Source organism: Acipenser ruthenus, chromosome 33, assembly GCF_902713425.1.
Source record: "Acipenser ruthenus chromosome 33, fAciRut3.2 maternal haplotype, whole genome shotgun sequence".
Classification (NCBI taxonomy): domain Eukaryota; kingdom Metazoa; phylum Chordata; class Actinopteri; order Acipenseriformes; family Acipenseridae; genus Acipenser; species Acipenser ruthenus.
This window is the reverse complement of record NC_081221.1, coordinates 9,281,987-9,308,057: the sequence shown is the minus strand read 5'-3', so window position 1 is coordinate 9,308,057 and position 26,071 is coordinate 9,281,987. Positions and strand designations below refer to the sequence as shown.

At 40.1% G+C, this 26,071-nt stretch overlaps 1 protein-coding gene across 6 annotated transcripts in view; it reads left to right on the top strand.

Annotated features, from left to right (window-relative positions):
* Positions 1 to 24,983, top strand: part of zgc:161969 (uncharacterized protein LOC569044 homolog) — a 35,749-nt gene extending 10,766 nt beyond the window's left edge. Inside the window, exons 1-3 of one of the 6 annotated variants that reach the window (XM_034055458.3) lie at positions 18,203 to 20,662; positions 21,401 to 21,964; positions 22,418 to 24,983. In XM_034055458.3, coding sequence (XP_033911349.2) covers positions 22,447 to 24,357 — 1,911 coding nt within the window. In that variant the 5' untranslated portion in view covers positions 18,203 to 20,662; positions 21,401 to 21,964; positions 22,418 to 22,446 and the 3' untranslated portion in view covers positions 24,358 to 24,983. Of the gene's footprint in view, positions 1 to 911; positions 1,365 to 1,799; positions 2,641 to 15,317; positions 15,492 to 16,482; positions 20,663 to 21,400; positions 21,965 to 22,417 lie in introns of those variants that run through there. The other 5 variants (XM_059006608.1, XM_059006606.1, XM_034055457.3 and 2 more) reach the window with 5 other exon arrangements.
* Positions 24,984 to 26,071: the final 1,088 nt, after the last annotated feature.

Here is a 26,071-nt window from a genome sequence, read left to right as displayed (position 1 = left end):
AATGGGTGTGAATGGAGGGCGGTGCAGTAAAGCAGAGAGGGAAGAGAGTTGTTTAACAGCATAATCAATGTTTTATAATACAGTTACTGTACTGTTTATTAAACCCAAAGGACTTAAATAATTCAACACTTGTTCAGCTTTAGTAGTTAAAAAAAAAAAAAAAATTCTTTGGTTTCATTATGTACAAATCATTAATTTCCGCTTTCTTTTCATTGGCTTCTTTTTATCTGATTTCGTTTCAATATATTACTGGTTTTATAACGGTTATATTCAATATAAATCTTGGTAGAATAAACACAGATATAGCGGATTCTGCCGAGGCAACACCCCGGTTTGAACGATTGATTCTTTATCGTGACTGTGCTGTGCTCTACCTTTGAATTAAAACTAATTGTAAATGTAATCTATCTACCTAATGTTAATAATGGCTGGAAATTTCCCTGCAGTCTAGTTTGTTCACTAAAATTCTGTTTTATTTTATGGCAAACCCATGTGGGTCACTTCATGAAAAGGGGTTACCAATGTATGGCAAGTAAAGTTGTCTATTACAAAAAAAAATACAAAACAGGACTGCAGTAATAACTGTAAATCGGTACGGTGTATATGTATAGATGAGTAAGATAACGTGAAAGTCAGAGGGATTGTCATATTTGAATAAACATCGATTTTGATAACATGGGCGCAAGCGCAACATGCAAAGTCATTGTGGTAGCGCTGCAGGTTTACCGCCCTGCGCAAGCATAATCCGACACAATGTCTTTGCGCTAAGCCAATCGGTGCAGAGTGGGAAATCTGATGCCTAATTGTAAGCCAGTAACATTCCCTTTAAGAGGCTGTTTGCGCTTGCGCCAAGGTGCTCAGCAATCTTGAATTGAGAAAAAGAATAAACAGCGCTAGCTCTATGTTATCAGTATCCAACATGGAAGAGACACCATCGCAGCAGGAAGTGGAATTTGGCAGCAGACGAGCAACTCACAGACAACGGAAGGAGCGCTTCACACCACAGGAGCTTGACATATTATTGCAGGAGGTTGAAGCAAGGCGAACAATAATATATGGCACAAAACATCGAGCACCCAGGGCAACTAAGGTGAAAGATGCATGGGAACAGATAGCTGCATCTATGAATGGTTCTTCATCTGGCATCCGAAGAACTGCACAAGAGTGCCGAAAGCGGTTCAACGATGTCCGGCGGAGAAGCAAACACAAATTGTCATCTGCTCGCCAGGCTGCAGTATCTACGGGTGGGGGTCCCTCCACAAGCCAGCCACTGACGTCCACGGAGGAGATCACCTCATCCACCCTTCACCCTTCAAAGAGTGTAATGGGTTTTGGAGGACAAGAAGTGGGTCTTCCATCTGCAGGTAATTAGTTTCCCCTCATGTAATATATATAATTAATGTTGTTTAAACTGTTGGTTTTTCCAACTGGTGTGGGGGGAGATTGTTACTTAAAACTTGTGCTGGCTAAACAAAAAGCCCTATTGGAATGGTGTAACTGGCTTATATATTTTGTTCCCTCACAGTTTTAAATTATTGTATGTGTATTCGGCATGTTTTTTTTTTAAATGTATTTATGTATTGATTGTAAACAAAACCATTCTGAAAAGCATTGCCTATTTAGTTTAACATATGCTTAGTAAAAGCATGTGCGACAGTGGGGTATTCCAAAACCACCAAAACAACGACAATTAATAATGAATAGCACTCATTGTATATAATTATGTTACAAAACAAACAAAAAATAAAATACACAGCCAAAATGTTGGTTCTTTGTTTTGTTTGCCATGTCATTTGTAGATCCCATTCAACAGAGGAGGGAGGATGAATACCCAACACACCTCCGTCACACTGACAGCCTTAAAAGGGAAGAACAAAGGGAGGATGAGGCAACCGGTCAGCAGGACAATTGCGTCAGGCCAGCACAGGGTTCTCCTGCTCAAAGTCCATCAGTGCGGCAAAGTCCAAGGAGAGAGTTGGTGACAGCTCCTCGATCCCAGTACCGACGCCGCATCATGGAGGAGAACTCTGATGCTCTTCAGCCATTCCTTCGGCTGCAGCAGTCAGGTTTCAACATGCTTCAGAGGGAGTTAAGGCTGCTCGGGCGTAACCTCAACTCCCGTGTTGGAAGACTGGAACACCGCGTCGGAGGAATGGAACAGAGCCTGTTCAGAATAAACAACAACCTGTCCAGACTGGCTGATGCGGCCGAGCGGTACTTGTCCCGTGCCCCCACCAGTGATGCTGCAGTCTAGGCAGATCCCAGGACTCGGAAGACCACGAACAACATGATCCACGCAATACATTTTTTTTTATTTTTTGTATTTATTTTTTATTTGTAAAATGCCCTCTGTAGATATTAGTTATGTTTCTGATCACTACATTTGGTGTTTTACCAGATTGGCGGTTTACTTTATATATATATATATATATATATATGCAAAATATATTTAAAAAAAAATATCATCCTCAGAATTTTTAAAAATCAACAAGTTTACTGCCCTGTGTTACTTTTCTTTTTACACAGCTGAAGATGGGCTTTTGCCCGAAACGTCCTGAAATTAAATTATTTTTAAAGAATTTAAACTTTTTGTGTACATCAATTTATTTTTATTTAATTTAATATATTTTCTTCTCATCAACCTTCATTTTTGTACACTGCAGTTCAACCTCTTACATTTTGTTTAAAAAAAACTTTTTTAGAAACGCTGGGTCTTTGGATCCAAATGTAGGTTTCTTACTATTTCTTAGTCCTCATAGTATTTGCTTAGCTCTCTAATATTCAGAGAGCTATTTTAAACAAATGTATTTTTTACCTACATAGTCCAATCTGGATTTCAGGTTCAAAGTACTTCCATCCAAAAAGAAAAAGAACCAAGAGCACTCTTTAGTTTAAACTGTTAATAATAACACATCTTCATATTATGAAAAAGGTGCTCTTTGGAGTCAAAGGTTTCTTCAAAAGTTTAGTAAAAAAATATAGGTGAAAAAATACCTGTATCCATTGTTTTCATGCAGATTTAAATTAATCCATCAGACAAATCACCAAAAAGGAAACACATTCCCAATTTATCCCTTCTTTGCCCAGAATAACTGGGTGTGGCAACCTTTCTGCCACCCCTACTACCAGGTGACGTTTTATCGGTCCTACCGATAAATATACTTTTAGTGTGGGGTATGCCGCCGTATCTCCATGGATACAGGAGATGGCCGCCACGACACGCCCCCCAAGACAGCTGTTCTAATCAAGGTTTGCTCACATCCCGTGTGCACTAATGCGTGGGTTTTCACATTACCTAAAACCACATCAATCATACAAGGCCCCTCCTGACCATTTTCCCCACGCTTACCTATCTCAGGTGCCCAATTACACGTGGCTACGTCACACTCCGTGGCAGCGGGGCATGACCTGGCCAGATGTCCCGGTTGGTTACACCTAAAATACGTTAGGAGGACAGAGGGAGTTATCCCTTTGCTGGTAGGGCAATGGGGCAGGGGCAGCACCTCTACCCCAGCTGGGGGCCAACCTTGGTCTCCATGAAGAGGAGGCAAGGGGGCCCATTGGGGTCAGTGGTCTCGGAGGTCTGGGTCCCGGGACTGATGGTAGGGGTGGTGTTGGAGGAGAAAGCGGTAGGGATCGGCTGCTCCGATGGGCGGGAACCGACAGTATCCTAATCCGGGCGGAGACCAGGGAGTCCTCGTAATCCTCCGCCAGTTTTAAGGCAGCTTCCAGGGTGTCGGGGTTGTGGCGCCGTATCCACGCCAACCACATGGCAGAATTTCTCCACCACCACTGCTTCCCCCATTTCCAGGTTGGTTTTCTTTTTGGGGGTCAGCCAGTGGACCATGTGGTCACACAACCGCTCCGGGGATCTTCGGTACTCCCTGAACCGTACCCGGTGGGTCTCTGCCATAATATTGAGGCGGTGGAGAATGGCCAGCTTGACCAGGTCATAACTGGCAGCGCTGAGGTTGCTCATGCCCTGGTAGGCTGCCTGAGCCTCCCCGATCAGGCAGGGTCCAAGTTGGCTTGCCCAGAGCGCTGCAGTGGTGACGCAGTGGTAGCCATCCTCTCAAACGCCACCAAGTACGCCTCTGGGTCATCCTCCGCCGTCATCTTCAATCACCCGAGCCTTCGGTGCCGACATTGCTGGTGTTGCGGTAGGGACTGGTGCTGTGGAAAGTGTCAGCCCTACCCTTTCAATGAGCACAGTGTAGCGCTCCTGCCTCCTCCTTCTCTCCTCTGTGTCCTGTCTTCTATCCAGCGCCTCCAGCAGCTCCGCTAGTGCATTGTGATCCATATCCTGTGTTTTGACACCACGTGGCTGCTGAGTAGAACAGGTGCAGAGGTGATGCAGTGCAGAAATAATCACAAATGGAAACTGTAATCTTATTTGGAAAAGGGATCTTTATTTTATACAAATCCCAGTCTGGTGACCAAACAATAATCCTCCGGCAATACACACCAATGTGTAAAGCTCGGCAGGAAAATGATGATAATGATTTGCAAAACAAAACAAATAGTAACATGTTATCCGCCCCCACAATAATACTAACATAATCGCCAGTCCGGGTGCGTGCAGTAGTGCTTGAGGTGGGTGATAACAAACAAACAGTGACTGTGGTGTTATTGTTCCGGGTAGTGCTGGCCCAAGGCGACAGCTCCGGAGATGTGTTAGCCATCTAGTGAATTCACAAAACAAAAGACAATTACTAACAGTGCTACAAACAAACAAAACACTCACAAATTATTTTACAATTATTTGGGAACTCTCCCGGTCCTTCCAGTTCCGTGTTTCTCTGAACCAAGCGAAGGAAAAGATTTACGATTCTCCCGCCCCTTTATGTCATTACGCATGACCCCTTGGTAAACGATTGCAGCTGTCTTTACTGTCTGCAGCTGCTACATCGTTTCCCTTCCAGGTCATTACGTTCCTGCAACAGAGTCTCGCCTTATTCCAGACTGACCGACTTCCCATCCCAGGGAAAGAACTGTTAGGCCAGCCCGTCCCAAAGACTTTCCCTTTCGCTGCTTAGCGCCCTCACAGGTCGGGAGGGAGATTTATAACCAAAACTCATATTTCTGTCACACTCATTATCAAACTTAAATTCAAATGGTTTATTCAATCTTTTCAAATGTGAATTGTCATCGCGAGAGAGTCTTGAGGCACTCTGATTGGTTTAATAAATCTTTCCAGAACCGCAGTGATATCATTGACTCGTTTTGTATTCTGATTTCCACGAGTGCACCTCATCGCTACAAAATGGCATGTAAACAAAAGGCGAAATGCGCAACTGTCTCTCTTGCTACAAAAAGTTGGAAATTGTTCAAGGTCCTGAAAAAAAAAACCTGACTCAGACACAAGTCGACGAGCAAGTTTTCAGTTCTGGTGAGTTGCTTCACCATTCTGTTAAATAATTTTGTGCATGTCTTGAATGTTGCTCCTGTACAGGTATTCATAATTAATCTAGAGTTGCTGCTGCATTTCTTAACGTGTGTAGTGGTTAATTTAGTTTGACAGTTTTATTAACGTTGGTTTGTCTGTTACTTTATTATTATAGTTTATTATCATACGCTTGCCTACGCTTATGTTGATGCACGTGCATCATGACAAGTAATACATATTTATTTATTGATTCATGTTGTGTCTAGTGGTCAACTCCGTCTTACTTTGGCTAAGAGAACACTTTGCTTGCTTCTTAAGTTTTGTCTTTACGTTCCTCTTCTCTTGTTTCTCCATGTTTCACTTCCTTCTACGTTCTGTGTCCTTTACCATTTGCTATCGACGCCCCCTATTTATAGTCTGAAGAATTGTTGGTGCCAATGATGAGCCTGCCTGAGATGTCGCTCTTTCAAAACACAAATGCAACTCCCTGCGCCGGTTTTGTGCCGTCATCAAAATCACTTCACAACTAAATGTTAATGACACAACACCTCAAACGTTATGCTGACCACCATCACTAGCGCTAGCACTAAAAGACCGTGCAAAGCATGGCTCTAAAAATCGCATTCCAGCACAAAAAAAGTTTGCGCTGACTGAGCTCCGAACGTGAGCACAATCCACCTTTGCACTAGCGCCGAAACTTTACGTCATGGAAATCTGGCCAAAGATGCACTGCACCAGCACCAACTGCCGCAGACAAAGCTTTATTTAACAGTATGGGTTCAGTGGGCTGAGCTCCCTAAAGCCTGCTGCTGTGGAAGCTACTCTTTCCTTGTGTTGCTGTCTCCTAGCAACATTGCTGTAGGGGGCGAGGCCTTTCTACAGAGCAATGTGCCTTGTCTTTGCTTTATTAACCCAGTAGGTGGCATCTTTTTAAAGATTAGAACAGTACTATTCTGAATACAGCTTGTGTTATTGTGTTTATACATTACGAAAAGACGGTGGTGAGTAGCCATGAACCCAGAAAGGTACATTCTGTTCTGAGTAGTATTTATAGATATCTTGAACAGCAACATTTTTTTTAATCCATGTCGTATAAAAAATGACATATGGGCTGCAGTGCATTAGGAGAAAATATTTCATCTCAAGGTTCTGTGCCATTTCAGAACTACTCAGGCTTCACTTTTATGATGTCACAGAAACCTTGATGAAATATTTTTATGTAATGCACAGCAGCGCATATATATATGTGTGTGTTCTAAGTAATAAATACAGTGTAATGTTGGTGTAAATCATAAAGCTTTCTGTTTGTTACTGGAAATAAAACCCTTTGAATGGAAAAAGGCTTTGGGCTAAAGCCAATCAGTAACACATACAATATTGCTTTAATGTATTTTCTCGTATTATGACTTATTTTGTAGCTATGCTGAAAAAGGTGAAACACGTCTGAAGGATCACACTAAATTGTGTCCGAAACAAATAAAGGTGTCAATGTTAGTCATTCATACACATCTCTATTGAGATGGATTCATTTCTGCTGCAGACTGCAGTCTACTGCTTCTATTGTCATGAATGATAGAATACTATATTTTTGACATTTGAAAAAATATATAATTAGAAATGCAGTTCCTTCCTGGAGCAGTACAGTTGTGTTTGATATTTACAAAGTGAAAAATAAGAAAGAAACGCCAGTACCACTAAAGCTAAACTGTATGTAGGCCACAGTAAGTTTATTATTATTATTTTTTTTAATACATCGGTATTTGCATGCTGGATAGAATTAGTTTGGTCATTTTTTTTTTTTTTTTGCTTATTTCAATAATACAATCATAATAACAAAAATGGGCAGACCAGACCACACAGGATGATTTGGGGAATGGGCACAATCAGCATTGCCAGATGAACGGAGGCTGATAATGGAGCTGCATTGTTTTCAAGGTATTTAAGAAGTGAGCTGTAAATTTTGTAAAAGTGGGTGAGCAGCTAAATTGATAGTTAAAATAAAACTGCGTGTGTTTATAAAACAATAGCTGCAATACCAGCCTTTTACATTTTAGTATGGTTATTCAAAATACAGTTGGCCTCCATTCATTTGCAAGCTTGTGCATTTTAACCACATTAATGATTTTATTTAGACTAAAGTTAGATTAAACATATATATATATATATATATATATATATATATATATATATATACACACACATACATATATATATATATATATAGATATACATATATACACACACATACACACATATATATAGACACACACCCACCCCTTGTTATATCGCCCCTCGCTACACTGCACATTCGGTTATATCACAGTGCTGGAGTTGGCTCCCCATTTTTACAGTCTAACTGCGCATGCCTTAGCTGCAATATACATCGATAATTTGACTTAGAATTACTCTTCATTTTATTTTGTACTGCACATCACAAACAAAAATATACAAAACAAATAAAAGCAAAGCATTAATATCGTACTGTTATCATATACACACGCACTGCACAATAACACAAAGCAAATTAAATATCTACTTGCTGAAGCAGTTTTTATTTTAGCCAACTAGGTATTCATTTGTGGCAGCAATACACTAGCACAAGTCAAAGGGCACAGTGACTTCAGCTCCTTCGCAACAAGCCTGTATGTTGAGAATGGATTCTTTCAGTGCAGTTTATGCATTTCAGAATGGAGAGGAAGACTCATGAAATTAATTGGAGACTGAAATTGATGAGAAGCAATTACCCTCCGCAGTACAAATTAAAACAGTGTGCTGCTTTTTATACGAAAAATGAGAAAAAGCGGGTTGCGTAGAGGACTTGTACTGGACCCTGACCCCCCCCCCCATAAGGAGTGGTTGTACAGTATTTGTTATTAGCCTATTTGTTTTTCTATGGGTCTTTCGCTATATCGCGACCCTCGATATATAGCGGATTTGTATTGGACCCCAACACCCGCGATATATCGAGTGGATGGTGTATGTATGTATATATATATATATATATATATATATATATATATATATTACTGTGTAAAAGTTTTAGGCAGGTGTGAAAAAATGCTGTAAAGTAAGAATGCTTTCAAAAATAGAAATGTTAATAGATTATATTTATCAATTAACTAAATGCAAAGTGAGTGAACAGAAGAAAAATCTAAATCAAATCCATATTTGGTGTGACCACCCTTTGCCTTCAAAACAGCATCAATTCTTCTAGGTACACTTGCACAGTCAGGGATTTTGTAGGCATATAGTCAGGTGTATGATTAAACAATTATACCAAACAGGTGCTAATGATCATCAATTCAATATGTAGGTTGAAACACAATCATTAACTGAAACAGAAACAGCTGTGTAGGAGGAATAAAACTGGGTGAGGAACAGCCAAACTCAGCTAACAAGGTGAGGTTGCTGAAGACAGTTTACTGTCAAAAGTCATACATCATGGCAAGACTGAGCACAGCAACAAGACACAAGGTAGTTATACTGCATCAGCAAAGTCTCTCCCAGGCAGAAATTTCAAGGCAGACAGGGGTTTCCAGATGTGCTGTCTAAGCTCTTTTGAAGAAGCACAAAGAAACGGGCAACGTTGAGGACCGTAGACGCAGTGGTCGGCCAAGGAAACTTACTGCAGCAGATGAAAGACACATCATGCTTACTTCCCTTCGCAATCGGAAGATGTCCAGCAGTGCCATCAGCTCAGAATTGGCAGAAAACAGTGGGACCCTGGTACACCCATCTACTGTCCGGAGAAGTCTGGTCAGAAGTGGCCTTCATGGAAGACTTGCAGCCAAAAAGCCATACCTCCGACGTGGAAACAAGGCCAAGCGACTCAACTATGCACGAAAACACAGGAACTGGGGTGCAGAAAAATGGCAGCAGGTGCTCTGGACTGATGAGTCAAAATGTGAAATATTTGGCTGTAGCAGAAGGCAGTTTGTTCGCCGAAGGGCTGGAGAGCGGTACACGAATGAGTGTCTGCAGGCAACAGTGAAGCATGGTGGAGGTTCCTTGCAAGTTTGGGGCTGCATTTCTGCAAATGGAGTTGGGGATTTGGTCAGAATTAATGGTCTCCTCATTGCTGAGAAGTACAGGCAGATACTTATCCATCATGCAATACCATCAGGGAGGCATCTGATTGGCCCCAAATTTATTCTGCAGCATGACAACGACCCCAAACATACAGCGAAAGTCACTAAGAACTATCTTCAGCGTAAAGAAGAACAAGGAGTCCTGGAAGTGATGGTATGGCCCCCACAGAGCCCTGATCTCAACATCTTCGAGTCTGTCTGGGATTACATGAAGAGAGAGAAGCAACTGAGGCTGCCTAAATCCACAGAAGAACTGTGGTTAGTTCTCCAAGATGTTTGGGCCAATCTACCTGCCGAGTTCCTTTAAAAACTATGTGCAAGTGTACCTAGAAGAATTGATGCTGTTTTGAAGGCAAAGGGTGGTCACACCAAATACTGATTTGATGTAGATTTTTCTTCTGTTCACTCACTTTGCATTTTGTTAATTGATAAATATAAACTATTAACATGTCTATTTTTGAAAGCATTCTTACTTTACAGCATTTTTTCACACCTGCCTAAAACTTTTGCACAGTACTGTGTGTGTGTAATATATATATATATATATATATATATATATATATATATATATATACACACACACACACACAGTGCTCTCCATAAGTATTGGGACAGAAGTCAAAATTGCTATTTTTGCTGTACACTCAAGCAATATGAAAATACGAGTAAAAGATGAATGAGGCAAAAGTACAGAATGTCACCTTTTATTTCTGGTGGTTTCAAGTATAAAAGTTAGTATTTAGTCGCAAATCCCGGCAATAACGGCAGTGAGTCTGCGACCCATTGACATCACCAAACTCTTGGTATCGTCCTTTGAGATGCTTTGCCAAGCCTTTACTGCAGCCATTTTCAGCTGTTGCTTGTTTTGAGTTTCTGACTTCAGTCTCCTCTTCAGCAAGTGAAATGCATGTTCAATCGGATTTAAATCAGGAGATTGACTTGGCCAGTCTAAAACTTTCCAATTTTTTCCCCTGATGAACTCCTTGGTTGCGTTGGCAGTGTGTTTTGGGTCATTGTCCTGTTGCATTGTGAAGCGCCGCCCAACGAGTCTGGTGGTATTTTCTTGTACATTGGTAGCCAGGATGCTTCTGTACACTTCTGAAGTCATTCTGCTGCTGCCATCATTCGTTACATCATCAATAAAGATGAGTGAGCCCGTTCCAGAGGCAGCCATGCATGCCCATGCCATGACACTACGTCCACCATGCTTCACAGATGAGGTGGTATGCTTTGGATCATCTGCAGTTCCTTTTTTTCTCCACACTTTTGCCTTCCCATCACTTAATCTTCATCTCATCTGTCCATAAAACTCTACTGGCTCATCTCTGTACTTTTTAGCAAATTCTAATCTGGCCTTTCTGTTTTTGGTGCCGATCAGAGGTGTTCATCTTGCAGTGTAGCCTTTTGTGCTGCCGAAGTCTTCTGCGAACAGTAGATTGTGACACTTTCACCCCAGCTTTCTGGAGGTTGTTGGTGTTTTCACTGACACTTATTTTAGGGTTGTTTTTCACAGCTCTGGTCATTTTTCTGTCATCAACTGCTGTTGTTTTCCTTGGCCGACCTGGTCGTTGCCGATTGCTGAAGACACCAGTGGTTTCTTTCTTTTTCAGGACATTCCAAACTGTTGATTTGGCTATGCCCAACTTTTGTGCTGTGGTTCTAATTGAGTTCCTCTCTTCTTTTAGCATCCAAATCGCTAAAAGAAAAGACAGCTCCCTAGTCTTCATGTTGGATTATGCCTACTGACACCAAATGCAGACTCCAAAGGCAAAAGCAAAGGATAGAACTGAGACTACACATTCACAGCTCTTATGTGTGAACAATCAGTGCAACAGGAAACACCTGATCAATTAGAAACACCTGTGAGAAAAATGTCCCAATACTTATGCTCACATAAAATGGGGGTATGGAACTCTGAAAGTGCTGTTATTCTTAGTTGGTAAAACATATGTGTTGAAACAGCCAGAAATAAAAGGCGACATTCTATATTTTTGCCTCATATTCATCTTTTAATGGTATTTTCATATTGCTTGAGTGTACAGCAAAAATAGCAATTTTGACTTCACTGTCCCAATACTTACAGAAGGCACTGTGTGTGTGTGTGTGTATATATATATATATATATATATATATATATATATATATATATATATATATATATATATATATAGTAACACAACCACACCCACTCAGGTTCCTTTAAAAACACTGACCCAGGACACAGAAATTTAAGTTTAAGGCACTGATGCGCTATTTTTCTTTAATAATAACCGAACACAAAAACAAAACAAACACCTAGCTCCTACAGAGCGCTTACTACACAGTATGCTGACTAGCTTGCAGGACGACGAAGCCGTTTACCTGGCATACCCAAAAATAAACCACACAGTTTAACACAACACTTACTTTGTCAGTTGACTGCTTGGACACAGAACACACCACCTGTCTCCTTCTACACAGCAGCCCTGAGCAGACTGGCTGCCTCTCTTAAATACCCTGCACCTGGTTCTAATTTACAATTACCACCAGGTGCAGGGGATAATTAACAGTCAAATAATTAACTGAAAATTAAACAACTAACAAAACTAATTAAACAAAATGTGCATACGCACATGTTTTCTGCAGGGAGGATTTACCCCCCCCCCCCCTGCTGTCTTACAATATTTATATATATACACACACACAATAAAAAGGTCACTGTTTATAATGTTACTAACATTATTGATTTTAGGTCAATTCCGTTTCTTTTTTGGCACTACACCACTGTGTATATAATATAATTGGTGATTTAAGGAACAATCACAAATGCGTCATGGAAAGAGATCTACTAAATTATGTGAACAATCCTTTTTAATCTCTGAAAATAACAAACTCACTGTTGTAAAACATGCATTCTTATGCTTAACTCTTAGCCTTTCAAGGTACATTTCTTTCTGTAATATTTAGCAAATCAAGTTGATTTTATTGATTTTGAACTGGAGCATAGATAGTGTGAATTTGCGAGTATACAATGGTTTTAAAAAGAAAAATAGACGGCTGAAGTGACACTCTAAAGAGAAGAGCTGTGCAAGGCTTTAGCTCGCAGCACCAGGGCTCCACACTCAATCTCAACGCATCCTTCACGTGCTCCACACACCTCTCTCAATGCACACCCACACTCAATCTCAACGCATCCTTCACGTGCTCTACACACCCCTCTCAATGCACACCCACACTCAATCTCAACGCATCCTTCACGTGCTCCACACACCCCTCTCAATGCACACCCACACTCAATCTCAACGCATCCTTCACGTGCTCTACACACCCCTCTCAATGCACACCCACACTCAATCTCAACGCATCCTTCACGTGCTCCACACACCTCTCTCAATGCACACCCACACTCAATCTCAACGCATCCTTCACGTGCTCCACACACCCCTCTCAATGCACACCCACACTCAATCTCAACGCATCCTTCACGTGCTCCACACACCCCTCTCAATGCACACCCACACTCAATCTCAACGCATCCTTCACATGCTCCACACACCCCTCTCAATGCACACCCACACTCAATCTCAACACATCCTTCACGTGCTCCACACACCCCTCTCAATGCACACCCACACTCAATCTCAACGCATCCTTCACGTGCTCCACACACCTCTCTCAATGCACACTCACACTCAATCTCAACGCATCCTTCACGTGCTCCACACACCTCTCTCAATGCACACCCACACTCAATCTCAACGCATCCTTCACGTGCTCCACACACCCCTCTCAATGCACACCCACACTCAATCTCAACGCAACCTTCACGTGCTCCACACACCTCTCTCAATGCACACCCACACTCAATCTCAACGCATCCTTCACGTGCTCCACACACCCCTCTCAATGCACACCCACACTCAATCTCAACGCAACCTTCACGTGCTCCACACACCTCTCTCAATGCACACCCACACTCAATCTCAACGCATCCTTCACATGCTCCACACACCTCTCTCAATGCACACCCACACTCAATCTCAACGCATCCTTCACGTGCTCCACACACCTCTCTCAATGCACACCCACACTCAATCTCAACGCATCCTTCACATGCTCCACACACCTCTCTCAATGCACACCCACACTCAATCTCAACGCATCCTTCACGTGCTCCACACACCTCTCTCAATGCACACTCACACTCAATCTCAACACATCCTTCACGTGCTCCACACACCTCTCTCAATGCACACTCACACTCAATCTCAACGCATCCTTCACATGCTCCACACACCTCTCTCAATGCACACCCACACTCAATCTCAACACATCCTTCACGTGCTCCACACACCTCTCTCAATGCACACCCACACTCAATCTCAACGCATCCTTCACGTGCTCCACACACCTCTCTCAATGCACACTCACACTCAATCTCAACGCATCCTTCACGTGCTCCACACACCCCTCAATTCACACCCACACTCAATCTCAACGCAGCCTTCACGGACCATTCCTGCAATCTCCATTCGGCACTCACTCTATGTTAGCGCAGGAATCCTTTCACGCAGTATTCACTGTACTACTGCTACTATCTCATAAACTATTTCAGCTTACAACTCTTGGGGCAAAATCGAGCGGCACTGTTCACTTTGATAAACACATAATGCTTTAAGATATTTGCTTCATACTTGGTGCACATGTGTATTCTGTGATTCTCTTGGTCAGGTTCATGTCATGTACAAGAAAAAGGAACCCTTTCGTGCCAGTTTGTTGCATGTATCAGAAACCCTAAGAGGTGGCCGTTCATATTTACAGAGCTATATAGACCCTGCATACTAGATGTGTTGGTTACCATGGCATTAATTCCTGTTCTAATATGGCTGCCATATTGGGTCATTGGACTTTAGGTTTCTTCTGTATAGAGAAAGTACACTTTTGAGTTACTGTGTACACAGCTCTATTCTTTGATATTTTTAGTTCCATTACCAGTGTTGTCCAATAAAAGAAATGTAACTTTTTCTCTGCCACATTGTTTTAACCTCTTGCCATATCAATGCAATTGCTTTACTTAGGGACAGTTGTATTCTATGATTCTGTCAATAAGTTCTATTACAGGCGGTGTCCAGTTAAAATTATAGTGGCACATTGTTTTAACCTCGTACTGATTTTGACAGCTATCTTTTACTGTTGTTTTAACTTCAGGGCTGTTTTCTTTTTAGGTTTCTAAAATGGTTTGTTGATACAAGGTGCTGGTTCTAGTACTAGCAAACACTCAGCCAGCGTAACCTACCCCAACCTAAAGCTTTGTTAAAAACATGCATCCTGTATCTGTGTAGACCTAATACAGCCCAGTAGTGCCGTTCAGTTCTGCCCTGGGATTCTAGGCTCCTTCTCGACATTGGTATTGCGATGCATCCTCTGCACTCTTAGATTTTTTAACATTTTGCAGTTCTATGCTGTTTTCCAGAGTAAATAAAAGGGCGATTTATTGATTTTTTAAATGTAGAGTCATTTAAAAAATAAATAAACCACAGCTTGGGTTACAGCTTGGGCAATCCGGTTACTTTTAAGAGGTATAAGTTGTTTTTAAAGCTGCTTATTATTATTATTATTATTATTATTATTATTATAAAAACAACTTTAATTTAAAACAACAGTAAAAGAGATCGTAAAAGGTGATAGGAAGTGTCGCCATATACTACTATTGGTTAAATTTGAGGTGCTTTTTGGGACATGCTTTTGGCAGGTTAATAACCAGGGTTGTTAAAGTAACGTGTCCACTGTGCACTGTAACAAGTGCTGCCCTCAACCACGTTGCACTCAGGACCCAGAGGAGGTCATATATTTCATTATGGCAGTCGGCAACCATGTGTCTTGCAGTTAGATTCCAGCACTGGAGATTTCGCAACGCCTTTACCTTCAAAGAAGAGAAAGGCAAGAATATACTTGTGGAGTGCAACCTGTGTCGACCCAAGGAGAAGGTGCTGTCTACATCAAAGTCTTCAACATCCAATTTAAAGAAACACCTTGAGGTAGGCCTATGTTCCATCTGGGACTGCTGGTGATGTACAGTGTGTTTGATTTTAAATAATTGTTAACAACATTAATAAGAGTGGATCGTGTGGATAGCAGGTACAGTATTCCTGTAATTACATAAACCATACTATATTGAACCTTGGGAAAGAAAGCTAAATTTACTGATATCTGATTTACAAAAAATGGTGCATGTGGAAGAAAGAACATTGTATTAGTTAAATGTTTCTGTTTGATAAAAAGTAAAAGATGATCATATATTTAATTTAAAATACTAAAATCAGATTAAGTAAAATGTCTTAAATTTTTTACACATTACAAATCTCTGTTCACAGTTGTTTTATCTTCCAAATAATGGTTATTATCATTTTTTCAGTTAATTATGTACCATGTAAAACAGACTGTAGTGGTTTATGACCTCAATCATATTTGCTCTGTTACTGCAAATGACTAGAGAACTAGAGTGCAAAGCAGCAGTGTTGCATGGATTCCAATGATGTAATAACATGTACACTACACCCCCTCCAAGAAACTATGAGGTTTCATGCTTCTTTACTCTGTGCTACGATTGGGTATTTATTTTGTCAATGTTGAAAACTGCCAATTCTGTGTTTTTAAACCTGAATTTTATAGTTCTATTATAAAGAAATGTATTGAATTACTTTAATTACTTTGTATTTGTTATCCTTTTTTGTTTTTGCAATATAACCCTACATTGACAAATGTTTTTGGACAGTACAGTTTTTATTTATTTAATTATTTTTATTAATTAATTAATGAATTTCTTAACTATTATTTTCACAGTAATAGTCCCACATACTAGTTCAAAATCCTCCACAGTTACAATTTACCAGAGAAGTTAGAAACCAACTTAAGATGTTACAGTAAAATTGGATCAAATCATTTTTTGGGGGGAGATTTTCAGAAACATACTAAACACGTTTTATTAAGTAAGGTTAATTCTGCTGCTTTATTTTATTCTTTTTGTAGAGAGTGCACGCTGAATATTGCAAGAAGACTGTAAAACACAGTGTGACGCTGCTGGACTTGCATGATGACAGAGCATTAGACAGCTCTTTGGCAGTGGCTTCCAAGAATATAAAGCTTGTCCAGTGGCAACCTGTGCAGCCAACATTACACCAGTTCAGCTCATGTCCAAGCCAGGAAACAGTTGATCGACTCATCATGGATTTCATCATTGAAGATGCTCAGGCATTCAACATTGTGGAGCAGCCATCTTTCATCAACCTTGTGAAGGGTCTTGCCCCTAACTGCAGGGTTATGTGCCGTCAGACGCTTGCTGAACGAGTTGACCAAGCCTATGAAAACATGAAGGTCCAGTTGAAGGCCAAGTTTGAAAAAGTCCACACTGTCTGTACAACCGCTGACATCTGGAGAGCGCATGGTCGGAGTTTCTTGGGTGTAACAGCTCACTGGCTTGACAGCAATTCAGTGGAGCGCCACTCAGTTGCTTTGGCATGTTGTAGAATTACAGGGCCCCATACCTATAATCTTATAGCAGCAAAACTTGAAGAAATTCATGCAGCTTTTGAAATTCACACAAAAGTATGTTGCACTATAACAGACAATGGCTACAACTTTAAGGCCTTTAAAGAATTTGCAAACTTTCCTAAGACTGAAGGAGACCAGGCACCAGAAGATGAGGAGGAAGACACAGTCATGTTTTCAGACCTTAACCATATTCTCACTGAGTGTACCCTTGATGATGCTGCAACAAAATTCAGTCTTCCACATCAACGGTGTGCCGCCCATACACTTAACCTGGTAGCAGCAAAAGATGCGCATGACTTTCTGAGTACAGGTCCACTGGCCCTAAAGATGCTGTTCCAGTCAACCATTGCAAAATGCTCTGCGCTATGGAACAAGAGTAAAATGTCACCTCAGGTCTATGCACTCTTTGCAGAGAAGGCAACAACTCAGCTTAAATGGAATTTGTTTTTCCGTGCTTGCAGCAAGATGCGAAGCATTCCAGAGGAAGTTCTGCATAATATTTGTGACGGTCTGAATGTGGAAAGGCTGGGAGAAACAGAGCTCACCTTCCTGGATGAGTACTGCAGTGTAATGGAGCCTCTTGCCTGTGCTCTTGATATCTTGCAGGGTGAATCCAAATGCTTCATTGGTTATCTCCTGCCAACCATCTCAGCGCTGCAGACAAAGCTTGGGGCTGTGAAGCACAAACTCAAATGTGCAGGACCTATGGCAGATGCAGTTTTGGCAGCTCTCCAAAAGAGGTTTGGCACCTGCTTTGAGGATTGTAAATTAATCCTTGCCAGTATAACCATCCCCCAATTCCGTATGCGCTGGATGAACGAGCAGAGTGCAGAACAGGCATATGGCTACCTTCTCAGTGAGACTTCCCTCACTGTGTCTGATACACAAGCTCCTGAGATGGACACTGATGATGATGAGTTCTTCCAGTTTGACTCCTGCAATAAGCCATCCTTAGGTTCAGAAGATGAAGTATTCCAGTTCTTTAGGGATGGGGACAAAACACTGTCCTGTGTGCTTAAGTACCCAGTAATCAAGCAAGTGTTTATCACCTACAACACCCCTCTACCCTCCAGTGCCCCTGTTGAACGCATGTTCAGCATTGGGGGTAGGGTGCTGACGCCTTCGAGAAACCAGCTAAGTGATGTCTTATTTGAGAAGATGGTTTTATTACGTTTCAACAAAGGGGAAGTTAATTAAACGATTTTAATTTTGTTAGAAGTATTTTATTAAATTCATGTTTTTGTTTTATTTTAGAAATATTTGATTTAATGCTCATAGTCAACGGAAGCCAATTAGTTATAATGACTCATTAAAAAAATAATAATAATGTTGTGTAAATGTGAAACACGATTTAAATTATACAAATAATAATAATTAGACTTCTGAGTTAACTTTGTGTGTGTGTTTTATTGGTAGCTCTATTGGTAGTAATGTAAAAGTACTCAGTAATCTAATATATTACTTCTGTAAGAAAGTAATCGGTAAAATGTAACTGATTTACTTTTTTGAGCCAGCATACAATAGTGTGTTACATTTTCCAAGTAATATTAACATCCCTGCTCACAGTGCTATTGTTTTTCAAGTTCTGAGTCCTAATATCCAGTCATTTCACTGAACGATTTCCCTTATTCCAGTCCAGTTTAAGATGTAATGCTCCTACATAATACCGTAGTCTCTTAGACAAAGTTGACCACCAGACATAATATGAATCAATGAATATGTATTACTTGTTATGACACACGTGCATCAACATATGAAATGAACAGAATACGTAAGAAAAAAAGCAATAGGCAAATGTATGATAGGAAACTATAATAATAAAGTAACAGACAAACCAACGTTAATAAACTAACTGTCAAACTAAATTAACACAGCACCCCTACAGACATTAAAAAATGCAGCAGCAGCTCTAGATTCATTATGAATACCTGTACAGGAGTAATATTCAAGACATGCCCAAAATGATTTAACAGTTTGTAGCGGTAGTGATGAGGTGCACTTGTGGAAATCAGAATACATTCTGGAAAGATTGAATAAACCAATCAGTGTTCCTCAAGACACTCTTGCAATGACAGGTCAGTTTTAAAAAGATTGAATAAAAGTTTGGTGATGGTGAGTTATCAGTTTACAAAACAGTAATGTATCAGTTGTGAACGAATCACTATCGGTGCCAAAAACATGGGGAAAATGGGGGAAATCTGTTTCACCACAAGGGTGTTCTCTTAGGAGGTGTTCCTATAAGCGGAGACTACTGTACATCACTAAACAGTAGTAAAATATAAATACAGTTACTGTGTTCTCAAAAACAAATGTATTTATTCAGACAGTTGCCCTGGTCCTTCTCCTGCACACACATGTCTACTACTTGTAGGGTGTGGTGACTTTATTATTAATGAATCAGACAATTCTACTTTTATAGTTATTTGAATTACACGGTTTATTGATTTAATGAAAGATTATTCTTAATGGATGATATAGTCAATACATGGTTACATTTGTTTACATTCATTGGTTATTCAAGATACAGAAACATCACAATTATTGCAAACCATTCTTCTAGTCGAATAATGGCAGGGACCTGACTTGCAGTCCATAGTATTTTAGCCATTACATTCAACTGGGAACAACCTTCCAGACGGGTTCGGAGAAGTTGCTTAGCCTATTTCACCTGGGCAAGTCTACTTTCCTCTAAGCTTTTATAGAGTTGCATTTCATTTGGCTCTGAACATGTGCAGTAGAACCTATACGCCTTCACACCTATACAGCCGTTGCTTGAAATGCATAGCAGTCAAAACTCCAGCTGAGTATATGATAGCCCTTTTCACCAATGAAATCATAGACGACATTGTTGGTCATACAAATTCGTATGCCAAGCAGATGGACATAAATACCAACAGCAACAAAATAAGGATTTGTATTGGTATTCTTCTGGGCATTGGTAGTCTGTCATTAATTGAAATCCACTGGGCTTTCCAAACTCATTTGCCACAAGTTGCAGATGTAATGGCTAATCCACTTCAACGACAATACATCACAGGCTGAAAACCCTGATCGTTTCTATACGTGGTTTGTTTTATCACGTTTAGGGAGACATAATTGGCCATTCCTGCCATGCATAAACAGTCAATTGATGATGTATCTGTAAAGGGTGCACAGGCTGGTATCCTCAGGCAGTATATCCATTTTTCTGTCATGCCTGTTCCAATGGAAAAAAATCATGACTTTGTTTTGCACCAAAGTAAGGGAACTTTTGAAGGCAGCAATTTGACTGATGGTAAATTAAAGCTACTGATCGTTGCAAAGGTGGTCATCACATTGTGCCAAACCATTGCTGTCCCTGAACAGACTGTTGTGCACTGTGACACGTTCTTTACTTGTGTATTGTTACCTACTTGCACTGTTCACATACTGTAAGGGAAAACAGAATGGTTTCCTGCCTCCTAAGCAAATGGTTAAAAAACCTTGTGGCTATTGGGATGTCAAATCAAGCAAAGGCATCATCGCTGTGAAATGGCATGACAATAATGTGCACCCTTCCTCAGGAATGCTGCTGAGGGAACCCTGTGTCCGCTGTTATGCGCTACAACAAAGAGGAGAAGAAAAAAAGTCCCAGCTGTACTTGCTATGTGCAGTGCAAATATGGGTGAAGTAAATCTTGGTGAGGTGCTTACACATTTGCACAAGAGATGATACAGTAGCTCCCCTTCTTTAGATATCTTTTAGAAATCGTAGTTTGTAATAGCTGTCTTATATGCTTGCCCCATAGATGTGGTTGCAAAGTGTGCCCCTAGGTCAGCCAGGCTTTGTGGAACCTAGATATGGTGTCAACCATCTTCCAGTGTGTGAGCCAGTGAGGCGAATGTGTAAATGTATTTATTTATTTATGGGTGTATATTTATTTATTTATTTATTTATTTATTTGTCAAAACCTGTGTCCCAATAAAGCCAAACCTGATGGTGCTGTAGTAAATGGCTGAATAGACAGTTGGCGCATTGTCTTTTCCTCATGAAAATAAAGACTTTCCAAACTGAACCCAAACGTTTTTGGAATAGTCTTGTTTTGTTTCTTCTAGGTTGTATTGCAAAGACTATTGAATTATTTGCCAAAATGTTATTATAATTATTAATAATAATAAATAATAATAATATTATTATTTATGTTTTGTTGAAATGCAATCTTGTTATTGTATGTAATACTACATTGCATAAATACTTTTTGGTTAAAGGGGCCAGATCTGGTAAACTGGCTTTTCTGAAGCTTCAGGTTGAAGGCAGACACCTTTGTTAGAAACTCTTTCAAAAAGAGCAGCCATGTACAACTGTATCTAGCTTCTTTTGTAATTTTTTTTTTTAACAAAAAAAGAAAATTGAATTAATTTATTTTTTTCACTTTCAGAAAATAGCAGGATAGCGTCAGAAAGGAGACTCTGGGAAAGCTGCAGTTTAAGCGCGAATGCACACTTTTAATAGACAAACAAAACACAGGAACAAACAAACAGGCACGGTGGCCAAAATAAAAGGCTTACACAAAACAACACTGAACACACACCACTGTTGTCAGGCTAAACATTCGCTTTCACTGACCAGTACAGCAGTTACACAGTGTAAACTCACCACCTCAAACACCTTCACCAAACAAAGCTTTTCTCCTTGCTTTTACACCTGTGGCCACTCCCCAGATAGCATCAGTTACCAAATTGGGAAATGTCCACACCTGTGATCGCTGGCAGGGACAGAATTAACCCCACCCCTGCCAACCTTACAGTCCCACACACACACACAATTAACAGCCACAGGGTTTCTGACATGCCACAATACTTAAAATAATACAATCAAATCAATGTGTTCCTAATAAAGGGGTATTAACCCAACAATTAGCAACACTAAAGTCTGCCTATCTTTGAGACCAGAGCTTCCAAAAAATCATTTTGTTAATGTTAACATGAACTGTTATTTTCTGGTAAGTATAGGTACAATAGAAAATCCATTTACAATATTTTTGTATCAGGTTCTTTGCATTTGAAATGTATTTTTGTTTACGACTTTAAGTCGCCCTGGACAAGGGCGTCTGCTAAGAAATAAACAAATAAATAATAATAATAATTTCAACCATCTCGGAATGGGGAAACTGGCACTCTATTTAGTCAATTAGTTAATGACTTTATTACAACTAATTCAGATGATCAACATTTGCCAAGGCCGTAAACAAATGCTTTGGTAAATGTCTTCATCAGTGATTAGTCATGTTTGACATGGAAACTGATGAGAATTCAGCCTGGATATGGCCACCTTTCAATGATATTAAACATTGGATTCCATGGTAGCATTTCAAAATTATTTCTAAAACACCACTGTGTAATAGATGAACACTTCTGTGGTGTTTTAAATTAATCTATTTCCAAAAATGTTTCAGGGCTTGAAGAGGCTGGGGGAAATGACGTGATGAATGTGGAGCCACGTGTAAAGAAACGCAAAACATGGAGAGAAGAAAATAGGTATTTTCAGCAGAAGTGGGAAATGAAGTTTCTGATGTTTTTGAAAATAGGTACTTCCAGTTCTGAGCAGGTAGCAGTATGTGCTGTGTGTAAAAAGGAGATCCATCAAATAAAAACATATGCGATGCACCGTCATTATAGCACTCACGCCAATGTAGTAGCAGAAAAGTATAAAAATGACTTTCAGAGACACATGCTGTTAAACAGAGCAAAAAACGAGCTGGACAAAAAGACAAAGAGACAAATGCAGAATGTGCTGAACGAAGAAGATCAGATCAATTTAACTTGTTTCAAAGTTGCTTTATGTTTGGCACAAAGCATGAAACCTTTAAGTGATGGAGAAGTGGTTAAAAATATTGTTCTTGCGGTGCAATCATACAATCCCTTTTTCAGCATTGCACCACTGAGCAGTGACACAATCCAGGAGAGGATAAGAGACATGGCTAATTTTATTCAAGATGAAACAGTCGAAAAAATAGCCCTCAGCCCTTTTTATAGTCTCTCTTTGGACGAGAGCAGGGATGTCACTGGGAAAATACAGGTCATAGTTGGCATTCGCTATTTTGACTGTGACAGCGAAAGCTTTTGCGAGAGAGTTCTGTGTTTGGCAACTCTTCCTGAGCATGCCAACAGAGAGAACATTTTTCAGACTGTCAGAGATCGAATAGAAGAATGCCACATTGGTGTTTCGAGTATGTGTGGCCTGACGGCAAACGGGACCGCTGTTTTGCAGAATGGAAGCGCAAGTCTGCTGGATTATTTTCAGCAGAGCTGTGCACAAAAGCTGTTCCTTTTCAGCTGTTTTAGCCACCAAGTTCTGGTCAACAGGGCCTCCATGAAAACCATGAATGATATTGAATCCGTGGTGAAAAAGGTGATCTATGTCATTAACACTGGCTGTGTTGATAAATGGAGATTCTCAGCTCTCTGGGAATCGCAAGATGAGTCGCAGAATGTGCTTCTAAATTACAATGCTGTCCACTGGATCAGTTTTAATGACAATGTGCAGAGACTATTTGAGATTTGGGAAGACCTCATTCAAGTGCTGACTGCTGTTTCTCCTGAACTTGCCCAACAATTACAAGACCCATTTGTGCATGGCTGTCTGCTCTTTTTGAAAGAGTTTCTCCCTAAGGTCTCTGCCTTCAACCTGAAGCTTCAGAAAAGCGAGCTTACCATCATTGACAGCATGGAGCTGATTAATACATTCAAAATGATGATTACACACACTGCACTGAACCTGAGTGACTTTACTGTGTATAATGAGCTTGGACTGTTTCTTAAGGGGCAGGATGCTAAACTGCGGAAAAGGGTCTGCTTGACTGTATTAGAGTACCTGAAAATCCTTTCTGAGGACCTTAAAGAACGTTTCGGTGAGACAGACTTTTTTAGTCAGTATGGTTCCTTTGTGACTGATCCATTTAGTTCCAAAATCTCGACATTTCTCTTGCTTGAAAGACTTGTAAGTGCTTTACAAGACAGACTGTCTTCCTTTGAAGCCTTGAATTTTGCCGGCCTCAAGTATCTTATGCAGAAACTACAGAAGGATAAAAAAATGAAAGCGCATTTCAGTCAGCAGGCTGTTACAGTTGAGAAGTTTTGGAGTAGCATGTACCAAGTTTCAGAGTACAAGCACCTGGGTAAATTTGCTTTACTTTTCCTAACCCTGTTCCCTACAACAGTCCTGTGTGAGAGGGCATTCAGTGCTCTTCACTTCTTCAGATGTCAGGACCGAGACCGTCTGACTGAATCGAACCTGCAAGCCTTGCTTTTAGTTTCACAAGAAACCCGTCAACCTGAAGACTTTCCGTTCTATGATCTGCAAAACTTTTGCAAGCATCGACAGTTACCTGTATGACGAGTACAATTCCAAAGAGTTGTTGTAATTTGACGTTTTTAAAGTTTTAAAGTCTTTAGGATTAAATGAAATACATTAAGTGTGTGGGTTTTTCTGCAAGCGCTATACTGAATGTTTATTTGTGGAGGGAATCCTGACCATATCAAGGGGTCACCAAACAGCCCTTTACAGAACATCTCTGAAATCACGGTCATGTCTGCACAATTAGAATATAGGAGAGAGAAAAGCTTTATTAAAAAGAGCCAACTTTGTGACAAAGCTGATATTTCCACAGCTGTTCAGGTTGTTGGAATGCTATCATTGTTGTGTTTCTGTTGAATACAAGACTGTCAGGATTTTTTTTTTTTACGTTACAGAAGCAGAACATAAATGTAAATAAAGGAGGATTTTCCTGAAACACTGTCTACTTGTAGGGATTTATATTAAGTAGCAGGGCATTTTATCAAACCAAAAAGTAGGGTTATCATTGAGTAAATCACAAAAACATACACAATACTATAATCCTATAAAGAAGTAAAATCTACAAAAAGAAAATCTGAACTCTAAGAAGGTAACTGAAATACCAGATTAAATAAGGCACATTCTATACAGGCAATACAGAAAGTGAATGTACAAAGCTGGTTAAATCATGTATATATGGCCCATTTACTAACATTAATAATATGACGGGCATATAAAAACTACATAACCTACAACAAGCACTAAATAAAATGGTAGCACTTTATTTAGAATGTCATTAATACAAGTATTGTATGGATATGCATCTACTCATTTCATTTTAAGTTCAGTAACATGTTAAACATATAATATGCAATAGGGGTACTGACTGCTTATTAAAGTTTATTCAAATTTCACCAGAATATTTTCATCAATGCTGGCTTCACAGTCTTTTATTTAACCAGGTAAGTCAATGGAAATGCATTCTCATTCAGAATGGAGGCATGGCCAAGAGACTCACAAACTGCAGTGGTTAAATTACAAAACGCAGATGTCAGACAAAAACATCCAAAAGACACTGAAGCCATCACGCATAGGGAAGAAAAAAAAAATAAACAAAAAAAAAAAATTTAAAAATCAATATGCACAATTTAGTCTGTTTAACACAACATCTCAAGTCCAGGTATAACAACTCGGAGCAATCATGTGGCTGGTGGACATATTATTATATTTCTTCTTATTGTTTATTTATTAGCAGACGTCCTTATCCAGGGCGACTTACAATTGTTACAAGATATCACATTATTTTTACATACAATTACATTATTTTTTACACATTATTTTTACATACAATTGCCCATTTACACAGTTGGGTTTTTACTGGAGCAATCTAGGTAAAGTACCTTGCTCAAGGGTACAGCAGCAGTGTCCCACACCTTGGATTGAACCCACGACCCTCCGGTCAAGAGTCCAGAGCCCTAGCCACTACTCCACACTGCTGCCCTCAGGCCATAGGCCCGACTGATTAGCTGTGTGAGGATTGTAGGACATGAACATGAGTTCCACAACATTATTCTATTCCAAATTAAAGGATGGCGGTTCAGTTTGATTAATAGCAGTCCAAAGATGCACAGAGACAAAGCAATATGTTTTTATTAGGGACCATTAAACAGATCAATTCAAGTCAGGAATACTTTGGCCTTGCACAGTGCTGGTGGAGGCAGGGAGGTGGAGATCCAGCTCTCTGCAAGGAAATCTGCACAGTGCTGGAGGAGGC